The sequence below is a fragment of the Vulpes vulpes genome, chromosome 3, assembly GCF_048418805.1.
Source record: "Vulpes vulpes isolate BD-2025 chromosome 3, VulVul3, whole genome shotgun sequence".
Classification (NCBI taxonomy): Eukaryota; Metazoa; Chordata; class Mammalia; order Carnivora; family Canidae; genus Vulpes; species Vulpes vulpes.
In genome coordinates this window covers 99,850,794-99,872,249 of record NC_132782.1, presented here as the reverse complement: position 1 = coordinate 99,872,249, position 21,456 = coordinate 99,850,794, and the positions used below count along the sequence as shown (strand labels likewise).

Genomic DNA, 21,456 nt, shown 5'->3' with positions numbered 1-21,456 from the left:
CTCCTGACCCCAGTGCAGCTCTTTCTGCCCCACAGGTCCATCCCCATGCTTTAATAAACACACCTTTTTGCATCAAAGACATCTCAAGAATTCTTTCTTGGCTGTCGGTTCCAAACCCCAACATTTCCTACATCAGTATGTACAATTATGATGCCGCCTTCATGAAGGTGGAGATTGCTACAAGACCAGCTAGCAGGTAGATGAAAGAGCACATGGGCTCAGGTACACCTAAGCTCAATGTCTGTGGTCTAAACTGGGGTTCAGGAAACTGGCCCATTGCCTGTTCTCACAAATACAGTGTTACTGGCTCACCGTCACACCCATTCTTTTGCTATTGTCTGGCTACTTTTACTATAATTGCCAAGTTAAATAGTTGCAACAGAGACCATATGTGGCCAGCAATGACAAAAATATTTATTATCTGGCCCTCTACAGGAAAAGTTTGCAAACCTCATGTCTAAATCGCCATACCACACTGCCCACGAGCCCTCGCTCACCCCTCAAATCTTGGATTCCTCAAATTTGTGAGTCCACTATTAGAACTTAGTGTCTTCATCTGTAGAATGGGTGAATAGTGCCCATCCCAGGGTAGTTTCAAGGATATGATAAAGAACTTGTACTCCATTAGCATTTCTTATCCCAGGTTACACGTTAAAATTCCATTGGGAGTTTTTTAACAGTACTGATGCTAGGCTCAACCCAGATCAATGAATTCAGAATCACTCAGGGTGCAGTCCAGATATGTGTATGTTTTAAAAGGTCCCCAAATGATTCTATTTTTTAACTTTCTATTTGAAAAATTTTGAATGCAAAAACAGAGAAAATGGCTTGTGTGCCCCAATGTACCTGTCACTCAACTTGAGTACTTGTCACCACCAATCTTACTCTCACCACTCCCTGCCCTGTGAAGCCAGTCCCATGTATTACATTAGCTCATCCATAAATAATCCATTATGAATTTCTAAAAGATAGAGGTTTCTTTTTAAATAAAACATAACCACAATACTATTGTCCTACTTAACAAAATGAAAGATAACTTCTTATCAAATATTCAGACAGTGTGAGAATTACTCTAGTTATCTCAGAATTTAAAGTTTGTTTGAATCAGGATCCAAATGAGATCCATGTATTGTCATTGAAAACCTTAGTTAATTAACCCTGTCTTACAGTCTGTAGGCTGAGAACCACACAAATAAAATCAACCAAGGCAAGTCATCCAGCTGGAATGGACAGTAAAGCATCTGAGTACTAGCCAGGCCAGTCAGGCTATTGTGGCTCCCCTTCCCATTCTCCCCTCACACACCTTTGACAAGAGTATTCCCACACACAAATGGCCAACAGACATATGAAAATGTGCTAAAAAAGACAAGAAAAAACAGATGTTGGTGAGGGTGTGGAACAAAAGGAACCCTCATGCACTGTTGGTGGGAGTGCAAACTGGTGTAGCCACTATGGAAAACACTATGGAGGTTTCTCAAAAAGTTAAAACCAGAATCATTCTATGATCCAGTAATTCCACTACTGGGTGTTTACCCAAAGAAAATGAAAACACTAATTTGAAAAGATAATGCAACCCTATGTTTATTGAAACATTATTTATGATAACCAAGATCTGGAAGCAGCCCAAGTGTCCATCCAGAGAGGAATGGATAAAGACGACGTGGGGTATATATTTGCATGGAATATTAGCCATAAAAAGAATGAAATCTTGTCATTTGCAACAAACATGGATGGACCTAGAGGATATAATGCTAAGCGAAATAAATCAGACAAATACCATATGATTTCATTCATAGGTGCAATCTAAGAGAAAAAACAAATGAATAAACAAAGAAAAAGAACAGACAGACCAAAAAAAAAAAAAACAACAAAAAAACAAAAAAAAAAAAACAGAGATCAAACAGATAGTTCCCAGAGGGAAAGTTGGTGGGAGGATGAGTGAAACAGGGATTAGCAGTACACTTATCATGATGAGCACTGAGCAAGGTATAGAAATGTTGAATCATATTGTACACCAGAAACCAATATAATACTGTGTGTTAATTATACTTTAATAAAAATAATGTATAAATACTAAAGCTGAGGAATGCTTATTTAAAAAACAAACAAAAAGAATTCTCAGAAGTTCCTGATCAATTTATGGAGATGGGGCAATGGGAGACCCAGAGAGGGAGGTAGGAGGTTTCCTGCTAACCTGGGGCAGGTTTGAGTATAAGCCTAAAAGATTTCTAGTGCTTAGGCTTCACAAGATAGAGACCAAGCTCCAGCAACTGGTGGACAAATCCCTCCATGGTCAGACTTCTGTGGACCCTGGTAATAACTCCCATTCATTCACTCATTCATTCATTCATTCATTCATTCATTCATATATATAACAAGCTCAAATATGTCTTGAGGTCTTAATAAATACATGCTGAGTACCATTCGAGGTACTGGAGATAGAGAACCGAACAAAATAGACAACATACCTTGTGTTCATGGAGCTTACCCTCTACATGAGGGATATAGTGAATGAGATCAAGAAATAGATTCTTTGACTGTATGTCAGACGCTGATGAGTGCTAAGGAGAAATGTCCATCAGGAAAGATTTGAAAGGAAGAAGGTGAAGGGAGGCACACTGACATTTTTAAATAGGGCGACCATGAGAAGCTTCACTCAGAAGTTTCTGTTTGACTTGTTAAAAACAGGACAACAGGCTCCAAATGGAGTCACTTGTGGCAGGTCCCGTGTCACCAAATGGAGGCGTAACTTAATTACAGTCTTTGGCTCTCCCAGACATGGAATATTAAGCCACTCAATCAGTAGTTAACCTGATCAGCATTAGATAGATCATCTGCCACCCGCAGATGGAAAGCAACCCTGTAATTACCAACCAGCTTTTTGTGTAGTAGAATTTCCTTGTTGCCTTGTTCCTGCTCCCTTCAGCCTATGAAGGTCTTTCACTTGTACAGCATCTCAGAGCTCCTTTCTATCTGCTGGATGGGATGTCGCCTGATTCATGAATCATTGAATAAAGCCAATAAGGTCTTTAACATTTATTTTGTTTAACAGACCGAGGGAGCAAAAACGTGAACTATATGCATTTCCAGGAAAAGGGTAGCAGAGCACAAGTTGTTCTCTCTCTCTCCTCCCTCTCTCTCTCTTTCTCTCTCTCCCTCCAGCTCCCCCTTTTGACATGCAACCCCTTGTTCTCTCCTCTGAGACCCTCACTGGCCACAGCTCAGCCTTATTTCATCACAGCACTCCCCCTCAAACTCTGGACCCCCTTCTGATTCAATCCCTGACATTGTGTCCTCAGCCCCACCCAGACCCCTGCCCAGGGATCCCACTTCTCCCAGCACCCACCCCTCTGGCCTCACAACCCCAGCGACCCCTCTGTGTCCCTCTGGGGAACTGTCAGCCCTTCCACACAAATTTCAAGCCTGGTTCCAGTCTCTCTATCCCCAACCCCCACATAGGTAGGAGTGCCATGATAGGAAACTTCTATGAATAAGAATAAATAAGAATAAAAGCAGCCAATACAGATGGGCTTGCTACCAGCTGCCATTGCTTTGAGCACTAAATGCCCTGGGTTTCCACAAGCCAGAGCCTCAGGTCCCAGCCACTGTTGTCTCTGGTCTGGTCAGAGGAGCATTAGCCTCCTCTCTGCTTATTCTTTTTATTTATTTTTAAAGGTTGCATTTATTTGTTTAACAGAGAGAGCCAGAGAGTACAGGCAGGAGGAACAGGAGAGAAAGGCGTTGGATCCCAGGACCTGAGCCAAAGGTGGACACTTAACTGACTGAGCCACCCAGGTGCCCCTCCTCTCTGCTTATTCTTTTTTCCTTCCTCCAGTCCATTCTTCACACATAATTTAGAGATTTCCTTCTAAAACAGCTTAGATCACACCACTTTCTTGTGGGAAAGTCCAGGGGCCTGCCATCACCTATAGTGCACTGGCAGCTCCACACTCCCTCATCCTCATCCTCTGACCTTAGCTCTCTGCTCTCCCTCCCATTCACAGCATGTCATCCATGCTGGTTCCTTCCCTTTCATCAGGCACACCCTGCCTGGGACCTCTGCTTCTGTCTGGAACACCCTGACCCTGATCTGCAGCCTTTCTTGGTCATTCAGGTCCTGGCATAAACACCAGCTCCTCCAAGGAAGTGTCTTCCCAGGCTGCTTTGTCTCCCCACTGCCACCTCTGCCTCCAGCACTCTTGGCCCCATCACTTCTGTTTGCTTCAAATCCTGTATTATTATTTCTGAGTGTACGTTGTTTCTATTTCTAAACTTCTTCATGCACCTGCCTTTGTTCACAGCTGTTTCCCCAACTCCTAGAACAGTACATGGTCCAGATCTAGAGCTCAGTGAATGTTTTTGAATTAATGAATGAACAAACAGCTGAATTTAATTCTCACTCAAACCCCCCAATCCATTTCAGTGATTCTCAACTGTGACTGCACATTAAGATCTCTTGGGGAAACTCAGAAAAATTGATGCTGAAACCCAAACACACTAGATTCTAATTTCATTCATCTGTCTGAGTGAGTCTGGGCATCTTTTTTTAAGGCCCCTTTGGTAATAATACTAATGTGTAGCCATCTACGCAGTGAAACACACTTAAATTTGTAACAGCCATGGCAGAAGGAAGGTGGCCAGGGCAGGGCCCGATGGTCAGAATTGCCAGGTTCAAGCCCATACCTGCAGGAAGCCTGGTTATGCTCAGCCTGCTGGGGCCAAGCTGGGCAGCAAACTCCAGGGCACTTGTGGCAGGAAATCAGGTTGTGGCCTGGAGAACAGGCTCCTGGCTTCCCTTTGTGACAGAGTAGGTTGTGACTTGCAGGCTGCTGAGTGTTCTAAAGAAATCCAGAGGCAGAAATAAAGTCCCTTCCTGGACACACTGGGACTGTACCAGCCTGAGCAGCAGTGTTCCAAGTTCTGGGGTTCTGGAAGACCAGGATGACCTTGGAGAAGAATGGCCATTGTTGGGTAAGAAGACCTTGCCCTGCCCTTGCTGAGAGGAGCATGCCCATGGACAGGGGTGGGGTTGGGGTTCACAGGGAGCACCAGAAATAAAACACACCCTGGGATGCCAAGAGTGGCACATGGGGGGCCTGAACTCAGTGCCTAAACATTGGAATTTGAATCCCAGCTCTGTCCCTAAATAGCTGTGTGGCCTTGGGCATGTCACTCACCCTTTCTGAGGCTCGGTTTTCTCACATGTAAAATGTCATAGAACTCGCAGGACTATTAAAGGGTTAGATGAGCTGACATGAGCAAAGTGAGCTGCAAGGTACCCAGAGGGCAGAAAGCTGGCCCTCATCCTACCTCCTAGCGTCTGTCCCACTTCCTGTTCTAGCCACACTGGCTTTCTTGTCATTCCTCCAATATGACAGTCACATTCTCATCTCAGGGGCATTTATAGTTTCTTCTGCTGACAGCACTTCACTCGACTGTATTCAGGTTCTCTCTTATCTCCTGCAAGTCTTTGTTCAAACACCTCCTCCTCAGCCTGGGTCTTCCATATCACTCTGTTTAAAACCATTCATTAACTTCCCCCAACCCACTCTCAGGTACTCTTTCTAGGCCTTCTTTTCTTCCCAGGACTAATCACCTTCTAAATTTCCTATAATTTACTTTGCATAGCAGGTAACAGGTACTCTAAAACGTTTGTTGAATGACTAAATAAAAGGCAGTTATTGTCAATATTTGCATCATCATCATTTTTGTCAGGTTGCAGCCCCCCAGTTTTGTGCTGCCTGATTCTTATTATTGATGGATAGGAGTGATGTTGAGATCAGGTTGCCTGAAGAGCAGGCCCTCTGTCCATCCGCCTCCCTCAGAGTAGAGATTATATCTTTGGATCTGGCTGCAGATTTACAGATGAGAATGATTGCCCAGGACCCAGTAGAGGTCTGAGGAAATGGAATTTGAAGGCCAAGGAGATGATTCTCTGGCCACGCTTGGCAGGGAGGGAGAGGAGCTGCCTCCACGGAAATAGGCCACCCTGGCCTGGCCAGAAAATGAGCCTGAGCCACAGGAGAATAAAACACAGTGGAGGATCAACACCCCATGTGATGCTAGCTACTGCAAAGCCAGGTAGCTGGCATGTCAGCACCTACTCCCAGAGGCACCCAGAGCACTTCCTCCATCCCTAGAATCCAGTTCCAGGGGTGGATAAGGAAGGTTCTCTGAAGAGTAAATGAGCCTGGAGTTCCCGTAGATCCTGGATACTGGGAACTTATACCAGTTTGGATGTGATTCTGGGAAAAAACAAAAAAACAAACTTTTACCAAAAACACCAGCGGTTAATTTTTACTTGCTACACATAGCAACATCTGGCAGATAGAAAATGTTCACTAAATATTAGTTCTCATTTACTCGTCCTTGGCTCAACAAATATTTACTGAACTCTTACTACATGGCAGGGTACTGTTTTAAGTCCTGAGGATACAGCTGTACCGAAAAATCTAAAGTCTCTATCCTTGTGGAGTTTATTTTCTAGTGTACATGTGTCGTAAGGGAGGTGACAGGTGACACGGTGAATAAATAGAAAATATTGAACCGCAAGTTTGAGAGGTGATGGTTGTATTAATTAACTGCCGTAGCTATTTATGTAATATACAAATTGTATACCTTAAATATATAGGATTTTTTTTAAGATTTTATTTTTATTTATTTGACAGAGAGAGCATAAGCAGGGGGAGCAGCAGGCAGAGGGAGAGGGAGAAGCAGGCTCCCCTCTGAGCCCGGAGTCCAATGAGGGGCTCAATCCCAGGACCCTGAGATCATGACCTGAGCCAAAGGCAGATGCTTAACCGAGCGAGCCACCCAGGTGCCCCAAATGTATTGAATTTTATCTGTCAATCATACCACAATAATACTGGAAAATATATATATATATTTACAAAATACATTGAATGTTAGAAAGTGATGAACTCTAAGGAGAAAAATCAAGTAGAGAAGGGAGGGTGGGAAGTGTCAGATGAGAGAGGATTCTAGTTGGGGTTAGCGCTGCGGCCCAAGGCACAGTGAGCAGGGCCTGTGTGTGAGTGGTGACATAAGGCAGTGAACCATGTTGCAGCAACTTCCTGGCAGAGAAACCAAGGAGCACAAAGGCTTGAAGCAGCACTGACTGGGGCCAGCACACATGGGCACCAAGGACCATTCATAATCAGGTGAAAACCAATAATAATAACAAGTCAGTGTTAAAACTCTGGTTGCTTGAAATTGGCCATGCCACCATGGGAACACTTAACCGCAGATATTGGCAAATACTGCGAAACAGGATCTTTTTAAAAAAGCTATTGTTCTCAGGGATTCAGCTTGCCAAGTGGCAGAGAGAACAAACAGCAGGTGGACCAGTGTGGCTGGAGCAGAGCTAGCAAGGGGTAGGAGTAGAGAGCCAGGAAATCATGCGGGGCCTTGCAGATTGCTCTTGGAGCTTTGGCTTGGATTCTGAGCCATGCAGGGAGCCATAGCAGGCTTACCTCGCCTCTCAAAAAAAAAGCTGTATTTAGTTTTAATTTTACATACCACAAATTCATTCGAGTATGCCATTATTAGTAGTAGCAACAGTAGTAGTAGTAATGCATTTACAGATTTGTGCAGCCATGATCACAGTCCAGATTTAAAACATTTCTATCCCCTCAAAGAGATCCGTTGTGCCCGTATGCAGCCATTCCTTGTTTACATACCCAGCTCCAGGCAACTAACTTCTAATCTATTTTAGATCTCTATGCATTGGAGGGTTTGGTGCAGAAAAGGAACATGGTTAACTATATTATTGTTACTATTGTATCCTATCTGCTAAAACATAATGAAGTTCCTGTTTTCTTTTTAGATGAGGTGGTGACCTGAATTTTCTGGGAAGACATCCAGAGCCACTGGGAGCTGTGAGAGGGCCACTCTCACTGGCTCAAAATGAGCTGGCCAGTTGAAACCGCTGTGTCCGCTGCTGGCTTTGGGCTCTGCTCTCTCTTAGTTGCATTTTGGGCCAAAGCTCCCTGTGGGAGGCTGAATCAGCAAATTGCCTTCTCCAGTGTCCTGGAGGTACCTAAAGGTTTAAGCCCTGTGTTTAGTTGAAACAACGTTGGAGCCCTTTCACATTTCTTGGTTTCAAGAACGAGGTAAGATAGAAATCTTTCAAGGACAGGTGTCAGCTGCCTCTGAGGCCCTTGCTACTTCAACCAAGAAGGGGCATGCCTAAAATGGCCTGGGTTTGGAAGGGATGCCAGGGGATTCTAATTATCAGCTGTCAAGGGGTAGAGGAATCCAAGGGAGGGAGGCAGAGGAAAAAGCTTGGGGCAGAGTGGAAGGGAGGGGGGAGTAGGGAGAGGGTCAGAGAAGGGGAGTCTGAGGCCACAGGGCTGGGAGCTACAACAGAGGCTGGGGCCTAGGCCTTTCTGGTAGGTGAGCCCTTAAGTCATTTGTCCTCTTCAAACCTGACTTTTTGTGTATCTGTAAAATGGAAACAATAGCATTTATATCATAGACTTGTCATAAGGATTAAAGGAAATAACATCTGCAAGGTACCTTCCAAATGCTTGGTACACAGTATTAAGCCTTCTGTGAATGGCAATTATTATTGTTTATCTTGTTATTGTGATACATTCTTATTGTTGGTTATTGTCTTAGTCCGTTTGGGCAGCTGTGATTTAAACAACATTTATATCTCACAGTTCCAGAGATTGCAAAGTCCAAGGTCAAATTGCAGCAGGCAGATTCTGTGTTTGGTGAGAACCCGCTTCTGGTTCACAGATGCCTGTCTTTTTGCTTTGTCCTCACCAGGCGGAAGGGGCAAGGGAGCTCTCTGAGGTCTCAGGATCTGATCACCTCCCAAAGGCCCCCACCTCCTGCTATAATCACAATGGGGGTTAGGATTTAATAAAAGAATCCGGGGGAAGTTCAAAGTCTTTAATCTCTGGCAGTTACATTACCATATTCTGTTGTTATTATTATGACCAAGAGGAATTTGGTAGAAAGAACTTGCATCTATGGATGCAGCCTGTAGACTGCTTCTCTTGGGCTCCTGTGGAAGTGCAAGGTCTAATTCCACAGGTCTAGGGCAGGGTTTGAGGTTCTGCAGTCAACACAAGCTCCCGAGTGATGCTAATGCTGCTTGCTGTACCATAGACCAGACTTTGAATAGCAAGACATTGAAACTGCCCTGTCCAATATGGTAGCCACTAGCCACCTGTTGAGCCTTTGAAATGTGGCTAGTCCAAACTGAGGTATGCTTATAAGGGTAAAATACATGTTGGATTGTGGGGACTTAGAACCAAAAAGATAAAAAATAAAAAGAATGTAAAATATCTCTTAGGTAATTTCTTTTTACCTTGATTATATGTTGAGATTATAGGAGTTAGCCAGTGCTAACCGAGAAGAAAGGCAAAGCTGAAATAAAAAGGAAACGTTTATTTGAGGTCTCAGAATTGTGATTCAGAAAACACAGATTTGGGCAGCAATCCAAATAATGCCACCACCACCCACCCCCACCACCCCTACTCCAGGGAACAAAAACCAAGTTTTTTTGGTAAGTTTTTCTTTTTTAAGAGAGAAGGGAGGTGGGCAGTGGGAGAAAGAGAGGGAGAATCTTTAGGAGGCTCTATGTTCAGCACAGAGCCACTGCAGGGCCACTGTGGGGCCAAAGGCAGGGCTCAAGGCAGGGCTCGATCTCACGACCCTAAGATCATGACCTGAGCTGAAATCATACTGTAGAAAGTTGCAGGTACTCAGGCTGAATCCTTGGAATATTTGTGGTTTGGCTCAGTTTAAAAGCTCATGGTTCTACCAGTGAGGACGTGCATAAGGCCCACCACCTTCATGGATGGCCTCCAGGTTCATTTTGAATTTATATTTTTAGATTTTATTTATTTGAGAGAGAGAGGTTGAAATAGCATGAACAGGGTTAGGGGCAGAGGGAGAGGAAGAGAAACAGACTCCCCAATAAGTGGGGAACCCAACGTGAGACTGGATCTCAGGGTCCTGGGATCATGACTTGAGCTGAAGGCAGGTGTTTAACTGACTGAGCCACCCAGGCGCCCCCTCCAGGCTCATTTTAAAACCCTTTGACATGCATGACCCCATTTTATTTCACCTTTCATACTAGTTAAGTAAAATATTATTATAATTCATTTCACCTTTTTTTTTGAATGAAGCTACTAGAAAAATTGTACATTATGGGTGTGGCTTACATTATATTATTGGGAAGACTTGAGAAGTTGGCTCTTGAGTTACTGACCTCAGACCCACAGAGATCCACAGGGAGTGAGCAGTTGAAGGGATGGATCTCAGGCTCAGGGAGATGGAATGACTAAAATCACATGATAGAATTAAGACTAATGCCCAAGACTGTGTTTACAAATCAGTGTGTACTATAGTCACCATCATGGCTGCCACAGATTTCTCCACAAAGCCCAGAATTCAGGATTGTGTTATTTCTCTTCCCTTTGGTGACAGGCTACACAATAACATGATGCCATGGCTAAGAGGACGGGTACTCTGGGTGCTGAGGAATGCCCGGGGATTCTGTGGGCCTCGTGGGCAACAAGCACCTCTACCAGACCCTCAGAAGCTTGTGGCCACCTGGGAAGCCATCAGCCTGGGGAGGCAGCCAGTGCCTGAGTACTTCAACTTTGCCCATGATGTGCTGGACATGTGGAGTCAGCTGGAAAAGGTGAGGCCTGCTGTGTCCTAGTGTCTGTCTTGGGCCTCAGAGGCTGCTCTCAATTACCCCAATGTGACTCAAGGCTATAACACAGGTGGACATTTGACCTGGTAATTTTGCAAGTCCTAAAACTTAAACTGTTAGCATTTAAGCCTTAAGGGAAAAAGAATTATGACCAAGTTTCATGAGCTTTAGACACTTAGCCCAATCCCTGATGCTTCTCATATTCTTGAATACAAATCACATAGTTGAGACAGTTGTGCCCACTTTGATTCTCTTCCCATCATTCTGATCAAGTGAAAGAGAAAGTTTGGTTTTGATTCTTTTCTGTTGTTAGTATTTCTCTCACTATTGTGTTCTTCCCCCTACTTACTTTCTCTCTCTCTCTCTTTCTCTCTCTCTCTTTTGAGAGAGAGTGTGGAGGTGGAGGAGCAGAGGGAGAGGGAGAGAGAATCTTACACAGGCTCCACACTCTGTGTGGAGTCCAGGGGGGCTCGATCTCATGACACTGAGATCACGACCTGAGCCAAAATAAAGAGTTGGGTGCTTCCTGAACTTACTTCCTTTTAAATAAGGAGAGAGCATGGCTGAGGCTCAAAGCTTTTCATAGATCACAGCAGATATGTAGGATTAAATTAAGATTATCTTGATTTCTTTGTGTGTGTCTGAGCATGTACTTCCTTCTTTAATTTTCTCTTCCTTAGCTGTCTGTTGTGTCTCTCGCTGTATTTTATAGTCACTTTTTATTTATGCTAAAGATGCTTTTTATTTTATAGTAGGAGAGTATAAACTTTATCTCAAAGCAATTTACTTATGTTAATTTTAAGAAGAGCTTGTGTAAAGAAAAATGGTGAGGAAACTAATACCAATAGTAGACTCAATAAAAGTATGCTGTTAGTGAATATAGTGAAGTATGAAGGCAGCTTTGCAGTCAGCTAGAAATGGTGCATCCCTGGGACACCTGGGTGGCTCAGCGGTTGAGCATCTGCCTTTGGCTCAGGGCGTGATCCTGGAGTACAGGGATCGAGTCCCACATCGGGCTCCCTGCATGGGGCCTGCTTCTCCCTCTGCCTCTCCGTGTCTCTCATGAATAAATAAATGAAATCTTAAAAAAATAAAAATAGAACTACCGTATGATCCCACTATCCCACTTCTGGCTATACATGCAAAGGAAAGAAAACCACCATCCCGAAGAGCAGTCCGCACTCCTGTGCTTGTTGGGCCATTACTCATAATAGCCAAGGTCAGGGGAGCAACCTGAGTATTCACTGATGGATGAATAGATAGAGAAAATATGGCATTTACATGCAATGGCATATTATCTCAGTCATAAACACTGAAATTCTGCCACAATATGGGTGCCCCTGGAGGACAGCTTCTCCCTTTGCCTATGTCTGTGCCTCTCTCTCTGTGTGTGTCTCTCATGAATGAATAAATAAAATCTTAAAAAAGAAAAAAAAGAAATGGTTCATCCACTTGAAATGTGACCTTGGACAAATGCCCTAAGCTCTTTGGATCTCAGTTTTCTCATCTATAAATTGGAAGCCATACCATCTGCTCACAACCTAGAGTTGTTGTGAGAATAAAATAAGAAGCATATAGGAGATGGAGCTGAGACACCCCATTCCTGTCTACAAAGTCTGAGCTCTTTTTCCACACTGAGATCATTCTTAGAGAGTTTCTCATAATGATAAATACAAACAGGTTTACATCTGCAAAAATGGTGGAGTAAGGGCTTTCTAAAATTTTATCCTCTATAAAAACAACAAGAATTAAAAAAAAAAACCTTGGAAAAATTGCCAGAATCTACTTCTTAAAACTGGAAACTAACCAAAGGCTGGAATAGCTCAGGGAGTGTTTATTAAGCACTCATTAAAGATTTGAGTGAATCTCAGAATGCCCCTGAGATATTGCCTCATTATGCAAAAATAACATATCCCTCATAACAATTTTGGGAAAAGTTTAAAACATATCTGATGAATTTCAACTTTCAGAAACAAGAACCACCAGAAAATATTAGTCTCAACATTTTGTATGCTGAAGTCTGCCTTTGATAAAGTTGAACTGTACATTTTTTAAACTTGATTGCCATCAAAGCAGAAATTATAAAGTTGCAAAACAATGATAACACATCCCAAATTGATCTAGACACTCAATATAATCTTTATTAAAATCCCAGTAGACTTCTTTGCAGAAATAGATGATCTTGTCCAAAAATTTATGTAGAAAGGCAAGGGACCCATAATAGCCAAAACAGTCTCTCTTTTTTTAAGATTTTTTTTTAATTCATGAGAGACACAGAGAGAGGCAGAGACATAGGCAGAGAGAGAAGCAGGCTCCCCGACTCCATCCCAGGACCCCAGGATCACAACCTGAGCCAAAGGCAGATACTTAACCACTGAGCCACCCAGGCATCCTACCACAACAGTCTTGATAAAGAAACAGAACAGGACTCAACACTTCCCTATTTCAAAACCTACTACTAAGTGACAGTAATAAACTGTGTGAAAAAAAGAAAGACAGTGTGGCGCTGGTAGAAAGATAGATATGGATGAATAGGATAGAATTGAGAGTCCAGAAATAAACCCATAAATCTATGGTCAGTTGATTTTAAACAAAGTTGCTAATAAATTCAAGGGGGAAAGAATTGTCTTTCCAACTTGTAGTGCTGGTACATATTGTATGATCCCATTCATATGAAATATCCAGAATAGCCAAATCCATAGAGAAAATGTAGATTAGTGGTTGCCAAGGGCTGGGGAAAAAGGGGGATTAGGGAGTGCCTGCTAATCTGTACCGTATTTCTTTTTAGGATAATGAAAATGTTCTGGAATTAGATAGTGGCAATGATTACACCGTTTCATGAATATACCAAAAACCATTGAATTGTGCACTCCAGAATAGTGAATTTTATGGTATGAGAATTATATCTTAAAAAAAAGAAGAAGACACAGAACAGTGTGAATCATATGCTACCTATTGCATTAAAAAGATGGTACGGAAAACAGAATATACTTAACATTTCCCTAAAGAAACACTGAACAGATATGCAAGAAACTAGTAATATTTGTTACACATTGAAGCAGGTGAAATGGGGAACAGGGTAGATGGGCACAAGATGGGAGTAAGCCTTCTCAATGCATCTTTTCATTGTTTTGAATTTGAACCCTGTGACTATAACACTATAAAAAATAAAATTAAATTTAAAAAATCAAGCAAACAAAATTCCTCAACAAATGTTTTCTATTTCTTTTCTGCCTATGCTACTGTCTAGGCTGGGCACCGGCCCCAGATCCCTGCATTCTGGTGGGTCAATGGCATGGGAGCAGAGATCAAATGGAGCTTTGAGGAGCTGGGGAAGCAATCCAGGAAGGCAGCTAATGTGCTCCAAGGCATGTGTGGCCTTCAGCCTGGGGACAGGATGATGCTGGTGCTCCCACGGCTCCCAGAGTGGTGGCTGGTCAGTGTGGCATGTATACGGACAGGTCAGTGAGCAGGGCTGAGGCTACCAGTTGGGGTGGACACACCTGCCAGAACTTTGCAGAATCCACATGTTTTGGGAGATGCAGCAAAGTGAACCCTATGTGGGGTTTTGTTTACTTCCCCTTTGCTCCACAATCACGCACTTGACTGAGCCCAGGGGTCAGATAGTAATGTAATTGATGAAAGTGGGTCAGTGTGAGGCAATTAGAAGCCCTGGGGGCTTTACTAAACTGGACCTCACATGCCTCATCACACAGGGACAAGTGCTTCTCCCTCCAATCAGATGTTTCCATGTGTGAAGGAGGGCCAATGTTTCCAGCACTTTAGACTTTGTAATAGAAAACTCTGGATTTTTATGAGGAAAAAAAAAAAGCTTCTTATCTTTTAATGTTGAGAACTAAATAAACTTTTAAAAAATTCTGAGTGGGACAAACCAAACATATCTTTGGCTGGTTGTAGCTTGGGAGGTGCTAGTGTGTGGAGAGTAATGCAATTACAGATAAGAGACCTTCATAATCAATCCACATTAGTTTCACTCTTAGACTTTATGGCTCTCACCACCACAGCATCTACCAGCTTCCAAGGGGAAGAAGAGGAGGACAAAATAATCAAAGCAATAAGATAAGCCCCTGAGGGTTCCTCCTCCTGCTGTTATGAATGGCCAAAGCAGTGGACCATTGATCTTCCTGGGATGATTCTTCCAGCAGAGGAGCAGAGGAGGCAAAAGGACACAGTCCATAGAACTCAGAGGGCCTCTGCTGATCCTGTCTTATTGAAAGGGCTGGAGGGTTTTTTGTTTTTCTTTTTGTTTTTTGCTGATTTTACAAAAGCAAGAGAACTACTTTTAATGGAGAGCTGATTCCTCCATCCTCTGGAAACTTTCCATCACTTAGAATGTTGCCGACCCCCTCCCAATCCTATCCATAGAACAATCTGCCTGAAATACAGATGCTTTTACAAATAATGTTTGCAAAATAGAGGGATATAAACTCATACCAAACAATTAGGTTGCTATATGAACAAGTTGAGTCAACCATTTTTTGAATGGATTGTCAAAAAAAAAGGAGGCAGGAACTTTCATTTTATTTTTATATATTTTTGCACAATATATAGAAATGAACACCATTCTAATGCTACAGCTAGAGGAAAAGAAACAGGCACACAGGTTTGAGGAGTTCTCCATATTCAGCCATGACATATAAGGCTTATTTAAACGAAGGCCAAGATAAGGGAGCCCTTGGACTTTTCTTAAGGACCTACTATGTGCCATGCACTGTGTTGCGTACTTTGATAGATCAAAACTTCCTTTTGGGGTATGATTTTAATTATTTTCCCTGTTACCTAAATGTCTCCAGTTTCTCCAATCATGCAAATTCATCCATTTCTTTGATGTCCAAATAAAATAACTCAAGACGACATCACACATGACTATGTCAAGCCCAACATCCTCTCCAACATCTTAGAGGATATCCAAGGTGGATGCCCTCACATTCTCACATTCCCATGTTTTCCTGATGTGCACTGATCACCTCTCTTCCAGCCTGTGGTGTTGGACTCATTTCTCTTGCTGACAGCCCAGCTGTCCACTCTCTGACTGGGCCCCCAAAGCACACCACACACAACTCAAGGTGGGACAGACTTATTCTGGGAATCGCTAAAACAGAGAGATGAACTGAGGAAACACTGTTCAGCTCCAAAAGTGTTCAGGCTAGGGTTTAAATTCAATAAAAGTTCAGGAGATAAAGCAAAGTATAACGGGAACTCTGGTGTGGCTCCCATAGCATTTGGGATTGACTCCTTCTTCTGTCTACTGTCCATACTCAATGTCCATGGCAGGATAACCAGTTCCTTTAGGAGCTCTCCCCCCCCCCCCATCTGTGAAATGAGAGTGCTGGCTTCAGTGGAGTGTTTACAACCTGTTCTGAGATACTCAGGTGTCTTTTGAGGTGTCTGATTAAAATTTGTCCCTGCTTTCTGCTTCCTCATCCCTTACCCTTGGGAAGAGACATACTCAGCTACCTTCAGAATGGCTTTGGTTGAACTTATATGAGTCCTGGAGCTCCCACCTACTAAACCTGCCCTCCCACCACCCACCCCAAGAGATCCACCCTCAACACTAGGGTTTGTTGTAGCTTTTTGTTTGCAGGCATGGAAAATCATTGAGCTAGGTTATCTCTAAGGCAGTATAATATAACGTTCAAGATCATGGACTCCTAGGTTTACTACCTCCTGGATTCACTATCCCAGCTCTATAACGTGTTAGCCACGTGATCTTGGGCAAGTTATTCCATTTAATTAAGGTATAAGGGTCTGAGTCTTAGTTATTGTTGTTTAATCTGCAAAATGCATAATAGCACCTACTCTCCAGGGTTGTGAGAATTAAATGAAATAATGCATATATAGTTCTTAGAACATGTAAGTGCTCCATAAACATATTCTGGATTTCATTATTATCATTATTGTTACCTTTCCCAGTTCAAGCATTGTTCCAAACCTTACTAGTCCCTTCCTGTTCCTATCTCTTGGGGCTATCTGGTCTGGACCTCTTCGCAGGGGTCTTCCCCAGCTGCCCAATCAATATGCCCTCTCTGTGTGGTACCAGGGGCTGTTATGATTCCGGGTGTCTCTCAGCTGACGGAGAAGGACCTCAAATATCGGCTGCAGGCATCCAGAGCCAAGTCCATTATCACTAGTGACTCTCTGGCTCCACGGGTGGATGCCATTAGTGCTGACTGTCCCTCCCTCCAGTCCAAGCTACTGGTGTCCAACAGCAGTCGGCCAGGCTGGATGAACTTCAGGGAACTCCTTCGGTAAGTTGGGGCTCTCTAGAGAACAGGATAAAGATAAGGCCAAGGCTTTTCTCCTTTAAGTACTAGGAGACGGAATACAGTGCTGATTATACAGGAAGAAAGCGAACCAGAAAGGAGCACTCACTGTGGAGGCCACATGGGCTAAGACCAAATCCTGGTGACCACCTTAAGATCCTTCAAAGTCACTTGCTTAGGCAGTACTAGAATCGTCATTAGCCTTTCTGGGTGTCATTTGCTTCTGCAGTGGTGGTAGTGGTTTCAGAGCTATTCACCAGAGTAAACAAGATAACCCATATGATGCATTTAGGACATAGTAGGTGATCAATAAATAATATAATAATAGCTACCATGCATTGAGTGCTTAGTGTATAATAGGCAAGCATTTACCTACATTTCATTCATACACCAAAGATGTAAGGAACATCTGTTTTGTGATAAGCATTGTGTTTAAGTGAGTCACAGCATCATTTTTGAACCTCCATTTCCTTATTTACAAAGGGTTCTAATGATAGTACCTACCCCAGGAGGTCATTGTAGGACTCAGGTATGCAAGCTGGAGCTTCCAGCACAGTATAAAAGTATGTATTTTTAAGGATTTTATTTATCTATTTGAGAGAGAGAGTATGAGAAAGAGTAGGAGCAGGATGAGAAGCAGAAGGAGAAGCATACTCCCCACTGAGCAGGGAGCCTGACAGGGGGCTCCATCCCTGGATTCCAGGATCATGACCTGAGCAGAAGGCAGATGCTTAACCGACTGAGCCACCCAGGCACCCCTCATGTAACATTTATTAAAATGGTGGTCAATATTGTTGTTATAAATATTACTGTTGTTAGGACTAATTTTTACTGCTTATAATATTACCTAAGATTTTTATATTTTACAGTGAGGCATCGACAGAGCACAACTGTGTGAGGACCAAGAGTCAAAACCCTATGGCTATCTACTTTACAAGTGGCACTACTGGAGCTCCCAAGATGGTCGAGCACTCCCAGGCTAGCTATGGACTGGGTTTTGTGGCCAGTGGAAGGTACCAGGGAAAGTTCATTTGCTGGGTCCAGGGAACAGAAAGTAGGGAGTGAGCTGGAGGAATATGAGTAAGAGGCATAGTGACAAGAGAGCTAACAGTGGCAAATTGGGTAGAATCTGAAGGCTTTTGGCTTGCTTTAACTTTGAGCAAAGTGAGAAGCCATCAGAGGATTTTGTTTTCATTTTTGAATTGTGGTAAAGATACTTAACATAAAATTTACCATTTTAACCATTTTTTAAGTATAGACTTCAATGTCATTAAGGACATTCACATTGTTGTGCAATCATCCCCACCATCTATCTCTGGAACTTCTCCATTCTGCAAATCTGAATTCACATTACACAAGACATGTTACACAATAACTCCCTATTCCCTCTCCCCTCTGCTCCGACAACCACCATTATACTTTCTATCTCTATGAATTTGACTTCTCTGGAAACTGCCTGTAAGTAATCATACAGTATTTTTCCTTTCATGTCTGACTCATTGCATTTGGCATAACATCCCAAGTTTCATCCATGTTGTAGCATGTGTCAGAATTTCCTTCCTTATTAAGGCTCAATAATATTCTGATATATATAACATCCCAATGTTGCTTATCCAGTCACCCATGGATGGACACAGGTTGCTTCCCAACTTTTTGGCTGTTGTGACTAGTGCTGCTTTTAACATGGGTACATAGCATCTATTCAAAACTCTGCCTTTAATTCCTTGGGGTTTATACCTAGAAGTGGAATTGCTGAATGATATAGTGATTCTATGTTTAATTTTCTGAGGAACATTGGAGTATTCTGAGCAGAAGAGTGATGTGGATCTGATTTGTTTTTTTAAAGGATCTCTCAGGAGTTTGGGTTGAGAATAAACCATAAGAGGGACAAGGGGTGAAGCAGAGGTCCACTTCAGAGACCAGTGCATAAAGAGGCAAAAGTAGAGGCTTTCCAGAGGGAGTGAGAAGAACTAAGATTCTGAATGTATTTTGAACATAAGCCTAATAAGATTACTTGACAGGTTTGACATGAAGTGACAGAGATGAGTCAGGGATGATGCCAAGTTTTTATGGCCTAGCAACCAGAAGCATTAACTGACAGTGGGAAGACTAGGATGAGCTGTCTGGTGGGAGGAACGTGAGCAGTCCATTTTCAGAATTCTAAGTTTGAGATGCTTAGTAGACATCTCCATATCCTGAGTTAAGGATGGAGACACTGAGGATACATGTGTAGAGTTAGTAGGGAAGATTCATGCTGGAATTATCAAGAAAGTGGTACTTACTGCCTTGAGATTGGATGAGATCAGCAAAGAGTAATGAACACTGAGAATGTCACTTCATTGTCAGTGAATGAGCACCAAATGTCTGAGGCCTTTCCACAATGAAGGAATAAGCAAGGAAAACTCAGAGGAGACTAAGAAGGATCACTTGCCATCAGGGAAATACAAATCAAAACCACAATGAGATACCACCTCACACCAGTGAGAATGGGGGAAATTAACAAGGCAGGAAACAACAAATGTTGGAGAGGATGAGGAGAAAAGGGAACCCTCTTACACTGTTGGTGGGAATGTGAAATGGTGCAGCCACTCTGGAAAACTCTGTGGAGGTTCCTCAAAGAGGTAAAAAAGATCTGCCCTACGACCCAGCAATTGCACTGCTGGGGATTTACCCCAAAGATACAGATGCAATGAAACGCCGGGACGCCTGCACCCCAATGCTTCTAGCAGCAATGTCCACAATAGCCAAACTGTGGAAGGAGCCTCGGTGTCCATTGAAAGATGAATGGATAAAGAAGATGTGGTATATGTATACAATGGAATATTACTCAGCCATTAGAAATGACAAATACCCACCATTTGCTTCGACGTGGCTGGAACTGGAGGGTATTATGCTGAGTGAAATAAGTCAATCGGAGAAGGACAAACATTATGTGGTCTCATTAATTTGGGGAATATAAATAATAGTGAAAGGGAATAGAGGGGAAGGGAGAAGAAATGAGTAGGAAATATCAGAAAGGGAGACAGAACATGGAAGACTCCTAACTCTGGGAAACGAACTAGGGGTGGTGGAAGGGGAGGAGGGCAGGGGGTGGGGATGACTAGTTGGTGGGCACTGAGCGGGGCACTTGACGGGATGAGCACTGGGTGTTATTCTGTATGTTGGCAAATTGAACACCAATAGAAAATAAATTTATTATTAAAAGTAAATAAATAAATAAATAAATAAATAAATAAATAAATAAATAAGGAGCAGCCACTGAGTAGGTTGAGGACCAGGAGACCATGTATTCCAGAATCAAGTGCTGAACATGATCACTTTTCTTTGTTCGCAGGCACCGCTTTCCCTTCTGGGTTGTGCTTCCTTCTCTGCCTCCCCTGTGTAGCTCCTATGCATCATTTGGGTCTCACTCAGGTCTCACCTCTCTGGGGAAACATTTTTCAGATTCCATCTCCATCCTATATCTGGGTTAGGTGCCCATTCTCTGTAATTGCATAAGTCTCTGTGTCTAACTGTATGAAAGCTTGCTCTACAGGGGCCTCCCGGAGGGACCTATCATCACTCAAAGCAAGACTAATCATTCTTTCCTACACGCTAATGCCACGTCCTGAGTAAATGTTCAAGAAAATGCCCTCATCACATTGTACTGAGATTATGTGTTCCCTTATATATCACTCCACTAGACAGTGAACTCTTGAAGACACAGGATCTGTCTTTTTAATTCTCTATCCTTCACCTAGGGAATAAATACATAGAATATACTCAATAAAAGCTTGTTGAGACAAAGATTGACTTTATGGTTCTTGTACAGATTTGATAACTATAATAGTGAGTATCCACTGTGGGCAAGGCTCCACATAAGGCTACGTGGATAATATAATCTTTTTTAAAGGTAGAATCATTGCTGAGAGTTCTGACTTTCTTTAATTTTTGGCAGGCAGTGGGTGGATTTGACCAAATCGGACATCTTCTGGAACACGTCTGACCCTGGCTGGGTAAAGGCAGCTTGGAGCCTCTTCTCTGCCTGGTCTAATGGATCTTGTATTTTTGTACATGAGCTGCCCCGAGTTGATGTCAAGGTTATTCTGAATGTAAGGAACAAAAACATGACTTATGAGTTGCATGTAAATGAGTGGAATATAGGTTTTGAATTTGCAGGAGAAAAGGCATGAATAAGTGACAATAAGGCTTCTTTGGTGGCCTCCTTCCATATCTGATTTCTGCTCATTTGCCTATCTTCAATTATTGCCTATCCTCTAACTAGATCCCTAGTCATAAGACCATTTCATGTCTCTAAAAATTTGCATATTCTATTTTATCTGCATTAGGTGGCTCTCCCTCCATCACCTTCTTTATGCTCCTGTTAAAACCCTAATTATTTTCCAACACTTTGGGAAAAATCATAGTCTACTTCTCAATTCCATGTTCTACCATCCCTGGGGCTTAGTGTGTTTTATCCAACACTGGAGTCCTGGTGACTCCTGCCCAACCTCCCAG

The 21,456-nt window shown here is 42.8% G+C and overlaps 2 protein-coding genes across 14 annotated transcripts in view; one reads left to right on the top strand and one right to left on the bottom strand.

The window, feature by feature from the left end:
* Positions 1-212, bottom strand: part of PDILT (protein disulfide isomerase like, testis expressed) — a 36,821-nt gene extending 36,609 nt beyond the window's left edge. Inside the window, exon 1 of the mRNA XM_026002983.2 lies at positions 64-212. The gene's annotated coding sequence lies outside the window, so the exon portion shown is untranslated. The remainder of the gene's footprint in view (positions 1-63) is intronic.
* A 4,613-nt stretch (positions 213-4,825) lies between these two features.
* The window catches only part of LOC112923378 (acyl-coenzyme A synthetase ACSM5, mitochondrial), a 36,087-nt gene continuing 19,456 nt past the window's right edge, over positions 4,826-21,456 (top strand). For 4 of the 13 annotated variants that reach the window (XR_012000618.1, XR_012000617.1, XR_003235669.2 and 1 more), the window contains exons 1-6: positions 7,826-8,111; positions 10,444-10,660; positions 13,926-14,136; positions 16,737-16,944; positions 17,829-17,972; positions 20,897-21,050. Coding sequence is in view for 10 of the 13 variants with exons in the window: in XM_072753719.1 (XP_072609820.1) it covers positions 10,457-10,660; positions 13,926-14,136; positions 16,737-16,944; positions 17,829-17,972; positions 20,897-21,050 (921 nt within the window). In the remaining 3 variants the exon portion in view is untranslated. Of the gene's footprint in view, positions 4,972-6,560; positions 7,161-7,310; positions 7,374-7,825; positions 8,112-8,329; positions 8,391-9,336; positions 9,518-10,443; positions 10,661-13,463; positions 13,647-13,925; positions 14,137-16,736; positions 16,945-17,828; positions 17,973-20,896; positions 21,051-21,456 lie in introns of those variants that run through there. The other 9 variants (XM_072753721.1, XM_072753717.1, XM_072753716.1 and 6 more) reach the window with 8 other exon arrangements.